The 19,212-nt window shown below is 44.1% G+C and overlaps 1 protein-coding gene across 1 annotated transcript; it reads left to right on the top strand.

Moving 5' to 3' along the window:
- Positions 1 to 1,408: 1,408 nt before the first annotated feature.
- LOC306787392 (uncharacterized protein) lies at positions 1,409 to 6,812 on the top strand (the record flags this gene model as incomplete). Its single annotated transcript, XM_079282511.1, has 5 exons — positions 1,409 to 1,436; positions 2,663 to 3,343; positions 3,675 to 4,385; positions 4,484 to 5,131; positions 6,076 to 6,812. Exons 1-5 carry the CDS (start codon positions 1,412 to 1,414, stop codon positions 6,810 to 6,812), a joined length of 2,802 nt encoding a protein of 933 aa, XP_079138637.1. The 5' UTR covers positions 1,409 to 1,411.
- Positions 6,813 to 19,212: the final 12,400 nt, after the last annotated feature.

Consider the following 19,212-nt stretch of genomic DNA (forward strand, 5'->3'; position numbering starts at 1 on the left):
GAAAACATGAGGCTCGAATGAAGGGCCAGGTACAGACACGCCTTAAATACACTTGAGGCAATTACACAGGTGAACCCACTTAAGGTGAGCCAAGTCCAATCAGTCCACAAAACCTAATTAAGGCGCACTCTGCCACCATCTGCTGGATGTCCTGGGGTCCTACGGCGCAGTCCTGACAGTTAATGCATCAGTGTCTGTAATCAGTTTGGCTGATTAATTGGCCGATAGGATGTTTTGCAAACTATCGTTACCATCGGTCACACTGGTCACACGTCATCGTTTTGCGTGGAGGCTCCATACACGTAATGACGGCCATGTTTCCTGAAAATAACTGTGTGTGATTAACTCCTGATACTAATTCGAACAACTGTTAAAGACCCCATGAAATGAAACTTGTCTGTTCCAAGGGGACAGGGGACATTGATTTACTTAGATACTTGTGGTACATTTTGTTGATATATAGTCTATGATATTACTTAGGTAGGATTTTAAATGCAGGGTTTTTACTTGTATTTAAAAAACAAGTATGTTTTTATCGTACTGGTATTTTTTTTACTTAAGTGGAGGATCTGAGTATTTCTTTCACCATTTTTGATGACATTTTTACAAAATGAAAGCATATCTGAATTAATTTACATTTTGAACTTTGTATTGTTTATAAGGGTAAAACGAATAGTTTTGAAAAGGCATCATCGGGATCTCGGTCTTTTATTCTCTTACTCATATACTCCAACGCAAGGAGGTGAATATGAGAGTTAGGTTGGTTCACTTTATAAAAAGACATGCACAGAGGGTAAATTAATGATTGAAAGACCGATGGCAGGTAGAACATGCCCTTAATTCATCGACAAAGAACAAATAAAATCAAGATCAAGATATGGAGACGTGTATCATATTGGAAGAATCATTTGCACTCAATAGAAAAACAATGCATGACTCAAAAGCGAATGCCAACTGAAATATGAAACATAATATATACGAACAACAGCTTCACAAAATGTCATGTTGTCATATTTAAGCTGACATAGAGACGGTAGCCATGTAAAAATACTCTTGCTTCGAAGATTTAACCCAAAAGTATGTAATTATATAAAATATAATAATAACAATAAATATAATATATATAAATAAAGTAAAAGTACTTTTACTAAAGTGATCAATGCTGCACAGACTCTTGTGTTTCTGTTGTGTGGACTGTCGACCTGCTGGGAGGTGTGGTTCACTGCATGTGTGACTGATTACTCACAGACAACCTTCAGACTCATAAACACATAAAACACAAACTTCTGCTACAGTATCACTCCTTCAACGGGAAGCTTTGTCCACATTTCTCACAGAGAACACAGAAACACGGACGTGAAATCAGAATAAACGTTTGTTTTAAAGTCTTCCTGCTTTTAGAGAATGTGACATGGCAACCAGCAGACTGTCAGCGTGTAAGTTTGAATTGTTGATGTTCTTGATAATAACCGTATCACGTGCATGATCACGGTTGACTTTTATTTTTAAACAACTCCTACTTTGTAATAGTTATGTCAGTACAAGTGTCATATTTTAAACGTCTTCTTAATATTTTATCCATTTGAACTTTTTTTTATCTCGACTCTTATCTTGTTATTTTTGTGCATTTTAATTTCAGCAATAAACCCAGTGGTTCTCAAACTGTGGGGCGCGCCCCTCTAGTGGGGCGCGGTGGTATTACAGGTGGGGCGCAGGGTGGAATGCAGAATTTATTTTTTAAAGTAATTAATAAATACATGGCGAAATGTATGGAAGCCCGTTTCCGCACTGTGGGGAAAATACAGATCCTGTAAGTCATTATCATGAGATACTATCTCATAATAATGACTTACTATCTCATAATAATGTTATGTTTATATTATTTGATATGGACATCACAGTAGCATTAGAATTGCAACATACATTTATGCACAAAGCCCAGATGCACTGTGTTAAGTGTTAGAAGTGAAATGCTAATTTACAACACCTGTCCACAGGAGGCTTTTTGCCCAATTGTAGTTCCTTTTTGCACAGATATAACTTAATTTGCAAAAAGAAGAGACTGAGGAGTCACACAATGTTATTTCAATAAAAGTTCATCATAGACCATTTTGTTACAATTTTGTTGTGGTGGTGGGGCATGAACATTTTTCTTCCTCCAAAGTGGGGCACGACAGAAAATTAACCTACAAATGATGACGTGTATATGTCATTGTCAAAGTGTGATATGATTTAAGATGTAATGATTTGAAGTTCGGTCTATAAAATGTCAAAGGTAAATGGAGAAAATGGTTTTATCGGACTAACAGCCCCAAAACTGGATAGATAGTTAACTTGCTATAATAATATACAGAAAGAAAATCAGCAAACATTTGAGAGGCTTGAAAAAAATGACCGAATTAAATGATTGATGGATTATCAAAATAGTTGGCGCTACATTTTCAGTCAAATATATTCAAACTCAAAGTTATTTAATTAACTAACAAAAGAGAAAGAAACCAGAAAATATTCAAATTTAATAAGATGACTTTTTTTGCTTTAAAATGCTGAATTTCCTGTGAAGTGACAAATGGATCAATTGACTCCATTAATCCATTTGATTTTAGGCAAAACAGCTTTAATATGAATCTTTTCTGTGCTTTCATTTCCGTTTCTGTGTCAGGGGACGGCGGCTGTGCATCACAGTTAAAGATTATCCTCCTCGGTGGCAGAAACTGTGGAAAGAGCTCTGTGGGGAACCTAATCCTGGGCAAAGAGGAGTTTGTCACCAAAGAGAGGACCTCGTGCTCCAGGAGACTGGGTGCGGTGGCCGGCCGGTGGCTCACGGTGGTGGACACCCCCGGCTGGTGGTGCGACTTCAGCTCCCAGGAGACATCTGAGCTGGTGAAGAGGGAGATCGTAAGCAGCGTCTCCCTGTGCGCACCAGGCCCGCATGTATTTCTGATCACAATCAAGGCGAGCTCGGGCTTCTCAGAGAAGCGTCGGAGGGCCGTGGAGGAGCACGTGGCCCTGCTGGGCGAGAGGGCGTGGAGTCACTGCATGGTCGTCTTCGCCTCTGCCGATGGGGCCAAACGCACAGCAGCCGAGGAGCTCGTACAGAGGGGGGGGGAGGCCCTCCGCTGGCTCAGTGGGAAGTGCGGTCAGAGGTGTCACAGCGTTATCTCGGGCGATGACGCCGAAGTCGCCGAGCTGCTGGAGAAGATACAGAAACTCGTCGCGGGAAACGGAGTGTTCGACATGCAGGAAAACGTTTTGCAGGCGACTGCGGCAGAGAAGAGGAGAGTGGAGGAGAGGGCTCGTCAGAGGTTCGTGAGAATGAAGAAACACAGATCTCTCATGAGAGGCGAGTTCATCATTATCTTTGAAATGTTTCGTTACACGTTGAAGTCTAAAAGACTTTTGAAGCAAATAGCTTTGTTTAAGGAATATGCATTTTGGGAAACTGGCACATTTTAGACACTTCATGCTGAGCTACGCTAAGTTACTCATGATGACATATAGGAGAGTGGTATTGATCATCTAACCTTCTACAAGAAAGAGAACGAGTGCATTTCCCCAAATGTTGAACTATTCCTGTAACCGAGCGGTTTCTTCACTTTCAAATCATTAAATCACTGCTACCTAGAAATGGATTCAACATCGAAGTCTGAAAAAAAACCGCTTCATTCTTTCAGAGAGTTTGCGGCCCGTAAGTTATCTCCGGATTGTGTTGGTGGGAGCGAAGGGTTCTGGGAAAAGCTCCACTCTGAACACAATCCTGAGCAGAGAGAGCGGCCAGCGAGCGAGGAGAACGGCCCGGTGTCTGGTTGGAAAAGGAGTGGTGTTTGGGAGACAGGTGACCGTGGTGGACACACCGGGCTGGTGGATGAACTACTTCTGTGGCGAGACTCCCGTCTTTGACCGGAGGGAGCTGCTGCTCGGTTCGTCCCTCTGCCCTCCGGGGCCTCACGTCTTCCTGCTGGTGATCCGTGTGGACAGAGCCTTCACCGAAACCTACAGGAGGGCGGCGGAGGAGCACCTCCGGCTGATCGGCGACCGCATCTGGAGTCGCGTCATCGTGCTGTTCAGTTTCGGGGACTGGCTCGGGGCCACGACCACCGAGCAGTGCATTGAGAGCGAGGGAGAGCCTCTGCGGTGGCTCGTTGAGAGATGCGGCAACAGGTATCACGTCCTGAACAACAAAACGAAAGGGGATGGGTTTCAAGTCCGAGAGCTGATTGGGAAGATTGAGGAAATGTTGGCCGGCTGCAGCGGCTGCCGGCATCATGGAATAGAGAGGGAAGTGGTGGAGGAGTTGGAGGGGGAGATGAGGAGAGAGGAGGAGAGAGCCAAGGAGAGACTGATGAGGAAGGAGAAACAAAGGAAGACGGCGAGATCTCAGCTGGGTGAGTTTGTTAAGATGGTGTTTTTCTGCTTCAATTTTTTTAGACACAATTCAACCAGAAAGAGTTTGTTTGATGTGTGAAACTGCTTTTTCCGACAGAGAAGCTCAACCCTATTACGGAACTGAGAATAGTGTTGATTGGCGGCAGGAAAACAGGTAAGAGCTCATGTGGGGACACCATCCTGGGCAGAGAGTGCTTCCACACAGAAACCCAAACCGCTTGCTGCTCCGAAAAACGAGCCACGATCAGCGGCAAGACGGTGGCAGTGCTGGACACGCCGGGCTGCTTCCCCGTGACCTCTGACCTCCTCCACGCGGCGTCCAGCGTCATCCTCCTGGTCGTCAACGCGAGCTCCTCCTTCGACGCTGACCACGCGGAGGCCGCGGAGAAACAGCTGGAGGCGGCAGGAGGCCAGACGTGGAGCAGAGCCGCGGTGCTGTTCAGCCACGGCGATTGGCTGGGCGACACGAGCATCGAGCAGCGCATCGAGAGCGAAGGGGAGCCGCTGCAGAGGCTCGTCGAGAGGTGCGGGAACAGATATCACGTCTTGGATAACAAACACCGGGGGGAGGGCGCTCAGGTGAACGAGCTCATCGACCTGATCGAGGCGACGCTGGTTGGAGACAGGCTGGCTATTCTTCCCAGAGGGGATCACGTGTGGATACGGGATTCTTTGCGAGATGTGACGCCGTGTGAAAACGATCTAAAGATGATCACAAGGTGCAGGCGTCAGCTGTCCCATGACCGTAAGTAGATATGATGCACTGATGTTTCTTCTTCCCGCGACAGATTGAGGCAGTTCACTCTGGATTGTTCTTTGTAATTGTTTGGTTACAATGAGACAATTAACAGGACGGAAATAAGAACATGATCGATTATAAATCACTAGTTTTGTTACCACTGGGGAAGGGAGGGACGGAGAGGCAGAAGTGACCCCCCCCCCCCCCACATATTACTATGTTAACCTGTAATCGATGTATGCTGTTGACGATGGGTCACAAGTAGACGTGACTTAAAGAGGAGACGTCATGCTCATTTTCAGGTTCATTCTTGTATTTCGGATTTCCACTAGAACATGTTCACGTGTTTTAATAATGATCATGTAACACATTATTTTCATCACACTGTGTCTTGAATCAACCTGTATTCCCCCTCTGTGTCTCTTTAAGCCCTTTTTAAAACAAACACTTCAATATTTGTTTCATTTGTTCCCTCAACATTTTGATTAAGAAGTTCTGACAAAATGCGTATTGTGGCAGGATACAATTTTTGAATGTATTAAATGTGAGATTAAATCAATAAAAATATGACTACAAATAACATTTACTATGAATAAAATACAACACATATTTAAAAAACGTTTTTCAAAATGAAGAACGGGAAGGCAAAAGCAGCCTATTAAACATGTAGTGATGTACTGCAAAGTATTAAAGAATACGCATTATGCAAAACAGCATACTACCAGGTACGAATTAAAACAAACAACAGAGAAGTGTACAAAACACAAAAATCTATAATAAGAAAAGTCATATCAGGTGCAACGCGGGGAGGGATGACAGCTACACTGGTTTGAGGTGTTAACAGTGAGCTAGTATCTGTAACAGGGAGATAAGCAGATTTATATTAAAGAATTTGTTGGAATTTTTAGTTGGCAGTTGAAATCCAACTGCCTTTATTATCTCCTTTACAGTGACTGCATCAGCCAATCCCACCACTCAAACATCTCTAAAGCGCTCAGGAGGCCCTGGAAGCCAGATAGTGGCACTACCGGCAGGAAGAACAGCACGGACTGGACTCAACATCCTGGAGAGAGACCGCTTCCTGTCCTGTTTAGCCTCTATGCTCTCTGGTGAAGCGGCACCCAGGTGGACCGTGGATCTGCCCGGCGTCTGGCTCCCGACTGATGATCTTCACCTGAGACTGAACGGTGCACGCCGTCCCTTCTCGTCCACACATTCGACAGTGCTTCTGGTTGTGCCTCAAACGCAACACAGGATGCTTGCGGAGGAAAATGGCCTCGGCGTGCATTCGCTCTGCCAGCCCGCGCTGAGAGGGCGGACTCTCAGGAGGCTCAGTGAGGCCGGAGGTCTGCAGGCGCTGATCGACCAGTGGGACCACAGCAGCCTGGAGGAGCTGGAAGCCTTCATTGACTCGTACTTTGAGATGATTTGGGAGCAAACTATGGGGTCATTTCAGGAACCCGTCCGTCCCACCGCAGAGCAGGAGGCTGCCGTTGAGGAGAAGGCCGGACAGCAGGAGGTGCTCTCATCCATCGACAGGAAGCTTTCAAAGCTGGAGCTCCTTGAGGGGATCAGGATGGATCTGGCTGAACTGAGGAGGAGTCTGGAGAACAGCTGGAGGGCCATACAGGAAGTCAGAGGAAAAAGTCAACAGGACGATGATCATGTTGATACCGAGATGGAGTAAATCGTGATCTCATATCGGCAACATTGATCTATGTGTTTTTGTGACGATGAAGTAAAAAATAAATTTTGAAATTGACTGAAGGAGTTACAATTCTGTTATGACACGTTTGTCTGATTTATTATAGTCATCCACCAGGGGGAGCTGTTGCACAAGAGTAGGTTGTTATGTGGCTGATGAAACATAAAATGTTCAGCAGTGATGAAAGAAGTACTCAAATCCTTCAGTACTCAGCCTCACTAGGGACAGTTTTGGCTTTTTAATTGAAGTTTTTAAATCATTCCGGCTGTGTTGAATCATATGGCGTGCATTTTGGCAAAGGTGTGAGTTTCTTTTTTTTTTTTTTTTATTTACTTGGAAGTTCAGTCTCAGCTCCTGTAATAGACTGTGTGGCCAAAATACAGACACTCAGACCCTTAAGGACAAAATGTCCCCATTAAAAACACAATGTTTGATCCCACAACCATTACAGTATAAAACCATGCATTCTGTTACATCAGGCTGTCGATCTAGAGCCCCGTCCTTGAAATTGTATTTTTTTTTACTATTGAGCTATTTTATCATGTTTGCCCTTTGGGGCAAATACAAGCTACTTGTATGGTTCCCTGCACAAAAAAATAAAATGCATCAAAATCAATGTTGTTCATCATTGACATATTCCAGACTGTAAAGAAATAGAAATCCCCCCCAGGTTTTAGAACACAGAAGTCATTGTGCAACCAAACTGGTAATGAAAGTGGAAAAATAATATGAATATGTAATATTTTTCTGGCAGTTTTTTGACACAGACATTTTGATCCTCTGAGGACATCAGAGACATATACTATATGGCCAAAAGTATAGTGGGCACTTCCATTACTCCATATGTGGTTATTAAACATAAATCTGCTGACCTCCATTCTTCTGGTTTCAGGCTTTCCACATGATGTTGGGGATTTGCTCCCACTGAGTTCAAAAGCATTAGAGCAATGAGGTCTGGTGGACCACATCCCCTTCATCCCAGAGGTGTTGTATAGGGTCGAGGTCAGCGCTCCGTTCAGGCCAGTCAGGTAAAATGTGTGCAGCATATGAGACCATCTGAGCCGAAAGAGGATGTTGATGAGTAGGACAGACTCCCTAACAAAACCTTTAAGAGGGGGAAAAAGCTAGAAACCTCAGGATGAGTAACAGAGGAGGAATCCAATACAGACGTGATGAAATAATAACAGTAAAATTACAACATTAAGGGTAGATTGTGAACATACATGAATAACTTGGAGCCAGGAAGATATTGTGGAACATCAGGTGCTGCCAAAGACACATGGCATCCTCTCTACAAGAAGACCTGGAAAGAGTACACACACACACACACACACACACACACACACACACACACACACACACACACACACACACATAATGGAACACAAATTTGATTATTAATTTAAAGACCAAGGTGTGGTTTCTTTAACCACATTCAAACTAGAAGCAGTAGCCTCTTGTATGTGATGGGGGCTGTGGAAGTAACTGAGGATGAAAAACTTAAAAAGTTTAGAGTCAGACGCCACGTGACTATCACGACTCTGTCTACACTTTTGAAGTGTGTTGCCAAACTTATATAATAAATCGACAAGCTAAACTTCATTATGGGCTTTGGCCATTTCTGGGACCTACAATGCCAAATATAGTTCATCATTAAATTGTTATCGTTATTGTTGTCTTTTTCTGACTGTATATCAGAAGAACAAAAGGCCACATCCATTCCGTTCATTGTCAGTTATATCTTAACGTTTTAATCCCGGTCCTGTGACCTTCCTCTTGAGTGTTACACTACATGGCCACAAGTACTATGAGTGTCCAAATCTCACCTTTCCTATCAAATGACTCCCTGCAGCTCCACAGCTTCCTGCACAAACACAAAAGCCTTTGTAGCGGCAATCTTCCCTTCGTCCGATAGGCCACATTACCACTGCTGTTACAGTCTGGGTTTGCCAATAAGCCTGACGCGTAATGATTCTTCAAAGGCAGTAGCTTCATTTAAAAAAGGTTCACTCAACAAAATAAAGTTACAAGACACATTCTTTGCTCAGCTTGTCACAGAGTTGGTCAAAAAACGATGTTGCTCCGCAGACTGAATAACCTCAACTGAGGGCTGTTGGCAAATAAATACAAACCACTGCAGAGGCTGGAACGACTCTGGCAGAATGAACACTGAGAACGTCCTCTGCTGTCAGGGCAGAATACACGGTAGCACCAGGAGGCAGGTGGCCGTTTTATGATGGAGCTAGAGTTGTTTTGATCTCGTTCCCTGATCCGGATGTGTGAAATATCTGAAATCATCCGGTTAGTATTGTCAGCTCAAGTATCTCTGCTCAGATCTGATGTGTTCATTCCTCCCAAACATTGTCATTGTGTTTCCCTTTCAGTATTAAAGCTGCAGCAGGCAGTGAGAGATAACCTGCAGAAGGCCGTGAACCTCAATAAGCAGATATCACGTGAGGCCATGTCACCACACAACCTGCCTGAACTGCGATGCCTCGAGGTTCGTCTCGCTGCTGTTTAGGAGTTTGGATGTTGCAGTTTGAGTTTTGTTTGGATGAAAAGTCAGGGGATCGTTAAATCGTTGTTTCAATAATTTCACTCACATATGTCAACCTCATGGTGGTGCTAGAGGAACAGTCAGGGAATCGTCAAAGTAGGATTCATCTTCTGGGGACCATGAAGATCAAGATGTCATGTTAATTATGTCATGATTGTGACGAACCTCTTTTACCTGACTCAACAATAACACTGAATATGTTATTTGCTTGGGACTGGACACTCTTATCACTCGGTGACTGTTGGATAAAACACCTTGTAGTTCAGCTTTAGATGTACTTGCCCTACAGGTGAAGTTGTCTTTTCCTGCCTCTTATCATCCCAAAACGGTTGCGATACCTGTGACAGTGAATGAATCTCAACCGTGGGGGTACAGGAAAGGGATGGTGGCATTTTTCGAGGATGGACTCACTGGCGGCATAATGGCAACGGAGTGATTTGGCAATCATGGTCCATTTGACTCCGTCAGTCTCCATCTCGAGGCTTTCTCTCTCTGCATTACACCTCTTTGAATATCATTACTCCTTCAATCCGTCCGCTCCCCCTGCTGTCTTATCGTCTGTCTTCCTCCGTTGTCAACATGTCATTCATTCCTGCACTCCATTCTCCAGCCGCTCATCTTCTCTCAACCCGCTCTCTCTCTCCGTCTGTCTCCCCCGCATGTCTTCTCCATCTCCCATCCCATTCTCTCTGCAGGTCTCCCCTCCTCTCAAATCAAGTCGTGAGTGCTCAGCTCATTAAAGGAGTTCTGCAGCCGGTGGAGGAGCAGGAGAAATGGATCTCTCTCCCTCTCCCTCTCTCTCCGTCTTGGAGGCTGTTTGGGAGACAATTCTGAGCCCACATCCATCTCCATTAGCGGGGCAGAGCAGCGACCCCCCCACCCACCCACCCATCGCTCTGTATCACGTTTCACTGACTGCTATTTTTCCAGGTGGAAAAAAGAAAACCATGTCTGAGGAGACGGGCAGAGGCTGGGAACATGGATGGAGACGGGATGATTTAGACCCGATGTAAAGGAATCGTCCACTTCCCCTTCATGCTCCGATACGATGACGTCCCCCCGGGGGATGATGTCTGGCACACGGTACAGAGTCCACCAGTGCAGCTCAGTGGGAGGACTGGACTTTTCTACCCTTTCCACCCCATAAAGAAAGTATGCATCAATCGCTTCACGAGAGTTTAAAGTCCACAACAAAGAGCACAGAACAGAAACAGCTGTGTCAGGTTGGGGCTGTGTGACGCAAGTTATTGGGAGGTTTCGGCTCAATCACTGCGGATGAAACTTAATTTAGGTCAAAGCTGTGATAAACAACAGAGTGAGGCTTTGGTGAAGCCCTGGGAGTGTGGGCATGGAGAGTATTCAGGGGATTACTCTACTTAAGAGTGAGATTACCCTCCTCTCTAGGCCAGTTGTGTCAATTTCACATTTATACCAACACTTTCCAAACAGAGCTTTTTCTTCAAGTGTTTTGGGGGGTTAAATCAACACAAGTTCAAGTCAAATCTCAAGCCGCTCAAAAAAAGAGTGTTCAATTGGTGAGATGTGTTCGATACTTGTTTGAACTTTCCAAATCGACAATCAAAAGCTTTTTTAACAACTAGGAACTACGTTATGTTTACATAATGTGTGTTTTGTAACAGCGGCTTCATTGCAGTAAATCCTGGAAACACGCTGAACACCAAAGGAAAACAACTGTTAAATGTCTTATTCATGTTTCTACCGCTTCACGAGTTCAGCAGATCAAAAGAGACTTGAGTCCTGCATGTTTTCGCTTTAAAGTTCCAAATGAAGTCTTTGGGGACTGAGAAAGCCTCTGGATCTTCCAGGATGGGAGATGTAGGGAGAAACACTTCTGTGCTACATTTGGATGGAGAATAGATGGAAAGAATAGAATGTATACTATCTTTATCCCTTTAAGGGGGAAATCTTTCTCTGCATTTGACCCATCCCTGTATATGGGGAGCAGTGGGCTGCCAATGACGGGCGCCCGGGGAGCCGGGGGTTCAGTGTATTGCTCAGGTACACTTCGACACGTGACACGTTCCAGTCGGGGATCGAACTGTTGACCTTCCGGTTCCCAGACGACCTCGTAACCCAGTGAGCCACGGTCGCCCCAAAAATCCTGGAGTCCTGGAGAAAGAAGGATGCATTTAAATAATAATCATGTCACATCATCATGAATCAGCCTCACAGCAGCTAAATCCATGTCACGTGCTTGTTTCAGTCTGAGGTCTTCAGCTCTGACTCCAAACTATTATCGATCAAGGGGAAACACCAGGCAGTGATGTGGGAGCTCCTGGTCTCGTTGGGAACCCATTACAACGTCACATTAATGCTGTGGGAACAATCTCGCTGGAACGGTTCAGGAATAGTCTGAATGAGTCCGGGCTTCAAGCGTGGAGGTGATGGAGAAGTGTGTGTCAGAAATAAATGAGGTGCATTTGGCTTTGCTGGCACCTGGACTGGACCAGCACAAACCACACACACACACACACACACACACACGACCCTCTTCCATCTTCCCAAATCCACGTCTGCCACTGAGCCCCGTCAGGATATGCCGGGTCAGGGGAAACCTCCAGGGCAAAGTTCAGGAAGCAATTAAAGGAAATAACTGCACACCAGAGGAGTGAATTCCAGCTCCAGTTTGAATATGTTCCTGTTTCTCAGAAGGTCTCACTCGTTAAATCATTAACCTCCACGACTGGAGACCACAAAAAAGAGGAAACGCAACACAGTTGTATGTTAAAAATGCAGACGCCATCTGCTTCGCAAGTGGCTATTACGAGAGCTATTACAGAGAGGGATGAGAGGAGAGCCCCCTGTCAATCAACGGAGGCTTACAGTCGATCTCACCTTCGGACATTTAGCTCCCAACGACGGACAACGAGGCAGAATGCTCTCACTGCGATACGTCAGAAGCACTTAAATTAGATGTCACACGGAATGTAAACATATGGGCTCTTACAGCATGTCCGCGATCTGTGTGCAGGGTTACAACTGGAAAGCAAAGCATGAGTGGACGTCACGAAACACAGTATAGAACTTTGTTTCGTAATGATTCGTCGTGTGTTTTGAGGAGTGTTTTCCAGTCGTTAAGGTCACGAGCCAAAAAGTGGTGGGAACCATTGTTTTATTGGCTGGAATGTGCATGTGTTTATTTGCAGCGACACATTAACATGCTAATAGCGCCTCTTTTATGCATGGCAGGATGCACAAATTCATTCTGGTCGTTGAGACAATCTTCAACATTATATTTGAGACGGCTGACTTTAATCGTCGCTATGAAACTGCCGTTCTTTTTCCCCGAGGAAGGAACTGTGTGGCTGAGTGGATGAGCTCTGTGGCTTGAATGACAACAACGTGAAGGCCTTTAAGAAGGTTACTGAGATGCGTGTTGAGTAAAGAGAGATGTGTGATGGCGTTTACTGGAAAACGAGATAATGGGGGGAAAAACAGGAACGAGAAAGAAAAACAGGCCAATGAACACAGATTTTATGTTTAATTAAGAGGCGATTATGTTTCAATATATGTGTTGAGGATTTGCAGGACATTAGCAGCCAGCCATGTATGCTGGTTAAGTGAACATCACCGGCCCAAACCAGGATACGGCCTTTGATCACTGAGACGGGATGCATGATGGGATGGGAACGTGACACGACGACGCGCCGAACAAACATGATACGCAAATGCACCTTCTAACTATACACGGCCGCACGCAGTAATCAACTCCAATCAAGAAACGGAAATGCCGATATGCACCCGTGGATTTACAAAAAGTGATGAAGCATTTGCGTTAAAGCCTTCATTACTCAGTATTATTTGACGTTATTGAGGCGTTTGTGGAAGTAAAGGATGCTTGGAGGAAGATAGAGGACGAGGATCCGGTTATCTACGACTGCGATTCAATACCATCCAACCAGCTAATCGTATTACTCCCCTCTCTGCTCCCTGCTGTCAATACTCATCCTCGGGTTGCTCTCAGTCAACAGCTCACCTTTTTATCTCTTTGGGCCTCTGCGCTTAACACCTCTTTTCATTTGTTTCGACTTCTCTCTCCTTGCCTCCTGTGTGTTCCTCTCTTGTCTCCTTCCACAACACGATGCACCAGGTGCTTAAGAAGTCAAACAGCGGCGGCTTTTATGATCCCAAGATGCTCGTACAGACCAAAGGAAGCCTAAAACAACAATGTCCTGCCTGATTCACAGACGTTAAACTCCTTGGATCCCGGGACGTCGTGCCTGTGCGGTGAAATGTAAATGTCTCCGGCTGCAGGGTATTATGCAGATGCTCTATTTATTCTATCTGAGCAAACAGTGGGAATATAATTGCATTCTCAAATTTGAATCACAATTTCTGCGTCATAACAACGGCTTTTATGACGCACGATGAGAAAAGCGCACATGTATCTGCCGAGGAGCTCGATGCACTCAAAGAACAGGAAATATCAAGGTTCAAAATCACACCAGCGCCATCAATATTCCATCACCGTCACCTTGAGTGAAGCAGGCTCATCCATTTGGATGATTATAGTGGTTAGCTGAAGAGGACGGCGAGAGAAAAGCCGGAATAAGAAAGCAGATAAGAACTACTTCTCTTGATTCATCTGAGGCGGCGCTTCGCCTCACAGCAGAGAGAGGAGCAGGTGAGGAATAGAGGAGCGGTGCCATTACATATTACTGGCAGAAAGGATGCTCTCGAAGCCACTTCATGCATTTATCCTTATTGTCATCTTCAGAAGGAACAAAATGATTACGGCAATAACTCAGATGATTAAGCATGACAATCACATTTCAAGTAACCCTTCTGGTATAAAAAAAATAAAATAACAACACATTTTATTTGTATCACGTTTTAAGGTGCTTTACATGGTAAAAACAGAAACAATAAAAGCAGTTACCATGGAAACAAAAGAGATGACATAACAGTAAGCAACAACACAAGCATACATAACTAGCATCACAGGTTAAAAGCAGATTTAAATAGATGAGTTTAAAAAAAAGATGGGGTTATCAGACTGTATGTTTACCTGCAGTGTATGAAGCTCTTTCACTGGACAGAAAACCCACAGCACCCACGAACATCTGTCTACTTACAATCAAATCTCATCCACTGGACACCTGGATGGACTCGCACATTTTTTGCCCTTTTTCCAGCGTGATGCTATGTGGCGCACGTTAAAGTGGATATTTGACAAATAAAATCATCAAGGATTTGGACAACTACTATAATTAACTCAGGTACAAAACATACAATGAATAAACTCTCCTCTAAGCCAGAATCCAGTCAGAACTCGACAGAAGCAAAATGAAACTCATCAGAACTGTCTTTGTTAGTGTTTCCTGTTCTCCAGCACGTTAGTGACGACAAACGTGACCCACCAGAAACAAATACCAATCTGTAATCAGAAAGGAGTCAATCGCCTATGTTGAGTTGAGTTCATGAGTTTTGCTCATTTTCAAAAATACATATTTTTCCATCCACCTTCCTGATTCAATCACTGGAAGCCTTTATCTTCATACAGATGGTTTCTGTTGTATCTTCCCAGGTTTTGAGAGATCTATATCTTTCTGCTGCTATGTCAATACGGTGTGAGAAAAGTAAATTTGGATTTATTTTTTGTGACGCTCCAAGCATTAAAAAAAAAATGAAATTGGAAAAACTGATTTTGCAGAACAAATATCTTGAATAATCCACAGACCTCGCTGTCAACATGGAGACTATTTCTTTGGTAGAAAGTAGTTTCAAGTGTTCAAAGCGAGGTCTGTGATTATTCTGAGGAGCCAGGACACGTTGTGTTTTTTATCGGTTATCTGTGTAATCCAAAAAAAATCCTTTTATAAAAATGATCAGCAATTAACCAACTTGAAAAGACTCAAATTATAGGCATGGCTTTTAGTGTGAGAGAAAATGTATTTTTTTAACTTTCAGATGAACTGATCCATTAAGTCTTACTTGTTTCTAAATTCCTAAAGCTGGCCACACCCACCTGAGAGAAATGTTCCACCTACACTAAGAAAAATAATTCTAAAAACAAATATTAGATGAAATGAGTTGTGAAATTACACTTTTTTTTGTTGCATCAAGTGCATCAGTAAAAAAATGACCTGTATACAGCACCACCTGTGTAAATACAACCTGTCTTTGTAGCTCTTCCTCTGCACCTTTCAGCTTCTGGTTCCCAGCTACATCGGGGTCATCGACTCTGAGGGGGTCACATGTTTTTACAACATGGTGCAGCGGCTTGTACGCACACCCCGACAGCAGGGGATCCGTTGGCCAAGCACGCTCCGACCACCAGCTGCACGTCTCTGTCTGGTTCTGTACTGGTAGATGGAAGGATCGGTGTTTGGCGTCTGCGTGCGTTGGGTCGGGCAAAACGACACTGAGGCTGGACTCGGATGCTTCGCTGCACCTCTGTGGCTGTCTGGCACACGGAGGGAGAGCGGAACACGAGCCTCTGGGGTCTGCAGAGGATCCACCCGCTCTTGTCAGGAAATATAGGGTTTCTGACAAGATACGGTCATCCTGCACATGTGGCTCAGGGTCACGAGCAGCACTCTGATAAAGCTGCTCATGCAGGACCAGCACTTTAAATGTCAACTATTAATACCGTACAATTATAAAGCCTGAGGAGCTATCCAGGAAGAGGAAATGAATAGCCCTGCAAAAATGAATTATTCGTCTACTTATTACAGTTACTATGGTGGCCAGACACTCGATTAATCTCTCTCTCACAGTATTTGCATATCTTATGACAAGAAAATATTCTACAAGTTGGATGGAAAATGTGTTGCTTTCTTCCAAAAACATACATCTTAACATAACAGGGAAATAGAAAAACAACTTCCAGACATGTGGTGCAGGGTGAGATTAGAAGAGGTTAAAGAATAACCTCTGGATATCTGGTGTGCAGTTGTGTTTTATCTATCATGCATTTTATTGTTCTGTCTGGAACAATAACCCTCAATCAACAGAAAACACATGATTGGAGATACATATTGAATGTCATCAAAGCCAGACTTTTCACGAGCTCGCTCCAGCCCAAAAGGACCAATTTTACTGTATCAAGTTGGAAAAATGAGCGGTGGTCTTAACAATGACCACATACGCCACGGGACAGGAGGGGTTTTCTGCTTGTTACTGAGTGTGCGACACAAGTTCAGAGGCTACAGCCATGATGCATGCAGATGCTACAGCTCCGAGTCTGGAGCTGGTTACTGTGGGGCTTTGAGCTGAAGGCTAACGTCAGCATGCAAACATGCAAACATGCTCACAATGATAATGCTAACTTGCTGATGCGTAGCAGGTGGAATGTTTACCATGTTCACCGTCTCAGTTCAGGTCCAAGATGAAAAGCGACTGAACCATTCCTGGAGAGACGCACGGCTGAAAAAGGGAATCATGATATGCAGAGCACAGCTCGTCCAGAACTCATCTCAAACAAAGAAACACACCCTCCTTATTAAAATAACATAGAAAAATAGGGTTAATCCTGTTCAGAGGATCCAAACAATGGAAGTCATAATCACTCACCTACTAATCAGCAGGGGAGTGAATTCATGCCTCACTGATCCACTGAGCACAGCTCAGGGTAAGATTATCTGCTGTAAAGAAAGGTCATTCCTGTGCCTTTAAACACACAACACGGACTGAAAACGTGCTGGCAGACTAAATACATCAGCAGGAAATGTTGACGATTGTAGGACGGCCACAGGAAGGAGAAACCGCCAAATATTCAAACCCATTGATTACAGCTTGAGCCAGTCTGGGAGTAAAAAAATAAACCAGGAATGTTGCTGTGAAAAGGTTTGATTGGCATTCGCTGTATCTGCACATAGAGACATGTGATATACGGGGAACCTTCTGTAAGAAAAGCTCTCTGGTTCCTGTAATGCTGTTATAACAAGGCCAGTTTAAATGAGTCGGATGGGATCATCTGCTTAAATATCCATTTTTATTCTGCTCTTTGAACCTCTGATATCGGAGCTTAACATTCTCGACGTGGGCAATCTTTCACAGTTAAAGTTAACCAAGGAGAAAAAAAAACGCCGCAGCCGTGAATATGACAGCGTAAAGACCGGCTGCCAGGAGGAAAGTGTACGTTCCCCCTGCAGCACTGGCTCGACTCCAGCCTTCAGCGTGTACCTTTTGTGGTTTTTAGATTTGCAAATGATTTGTGACGGGTGAATGCATCTCCTGCTTTGTTTTGAGTGGGAACCATAACTCATGTTTTTAGATGTGTAACCAGCCACAGGTGCTGTCCTCTCCCCGTCTTGGCAGAGTGTTAAAAACATATGGCGTCCGCCCTCTGGACTCGATACGCCCCCCCCTGTGCAGCTCCCTAAACGCATGCTGGGCCATAACTTCATACAGTGGCCATCCAACTCTTATATCTGCCCCCAATCTGTCACCACAACACAGCACCAAGATAATAAATCACCGCGCTGTTGTGACATCACACCAGGGTCACACTGGAGTCTTATCTCTGTCTAAGCATGTACAACATCTGCATTTTATATCCACCAAGTGCTGCATTAAAGAGAAGAAATACATTCCTCCAGTTTCAGTGCTTCACCGGTTGCCTTTCCATCGCGAGCCACGAGTTCAACAATGCGGTGGGAACCTGGACATTCGCTGGTTCATCTGTGATATAATACAAGACTTTCAACTCTAATTTGAGGCTGTTTGCACCTAAGTTGGTAGACAGTGTATGCAGGCTAAACTTAGAGCGAGTGTGTATAGAAGGGCCTACAATTTCTACACTCTTCATTCAACATGGATGTGAATACTTTCAAAGACCCGTACAGCTGAAAGTAATTACTTTAACCTCACTCTTTATTTCCTTTCAAAACAAATGTGCTGCAGTGCAAAACCCAAACAATGTTCTTTACCACAATCAGAATAACTGTATTTATTGTCCGGCGCAAAGAGTTAGAGATTATTCTTCAATTTAGCAAATGCCATAAAATGACAAGTGTTTATAGGTCTCCTGTCCTCTGTTTTCCTAAATTGAACTGCTGGAAAGCAAACCATGATCTTTCCCTCAACCTAACCAAGTCGTTTTTGTGTGTATCAAGCGTAAACTGACACATGCTTTCGTAGGAAAACGCACAAAACAACGAGGAGTCACTTTTGTAAGATATCAAACAAACCTTTGTATGAGGACGCGTTGAAATATTTGCCTGGTCACAAATCTGACAGAATACGAAGTTAAGATGTTACGCAGACCTAAAAAATAAAGACAATAAACTGCAATCGTTGTTATTGTTTCTGCCACCTGTTGATTATACAGAGCGACAACAGGCATGCGGCCCATGCAAGAGGTTCAATTCATGATGTCATGCCGAAAACTCAAGAAACTAAAGAAAATATCACTTTTCAAAAATATCTGTATACGTGTGGACAGGGCCTTTAAAGACCAAGTAAAGTTTTTGACCAGACTTGAGGCTAAGATTTGACTTTAAACTTTAAACTGATTTTTAAATACACATTTTTCAGCAGCCATAGTCTAGCAAAAGAACAGTTGTACATAAAAAATACAGCCAATGATGGCTGAACTCCATTGAGCCGCTTTGATTTCCGCAAAATGTCCGCTGCGAGAAAGGCCTGGAAAGATGTTTCCACGCAACGAATAAAACCTCCTTCCAGTGAATTTCGCGCGTTGCTCACCGTGACGACTTCCGCCGAACGACGAGTCATTGTGTATTATTCGTGACCTTGCACACTGACGTGACATTTCCTTTCGCTGACCAATCATACGAGTGGAAATGTGATACGTACAGAGAAAAATACATGTATCCTACCAAGGGCCCCTGTCAGCAC

The sequence above is a fragment of the Melanostigma gelatinosum genome (assembly GCF_949748355.1).
Source record: "Melanostigma gelatinosum genome assembly, chromosome: 13".
NCBI lineage: Eukaryota > Metazoa > Chordata > Actinopteri > Perciformes > Zoarcidae > Melanostigma > Melanostigma gelatinosum.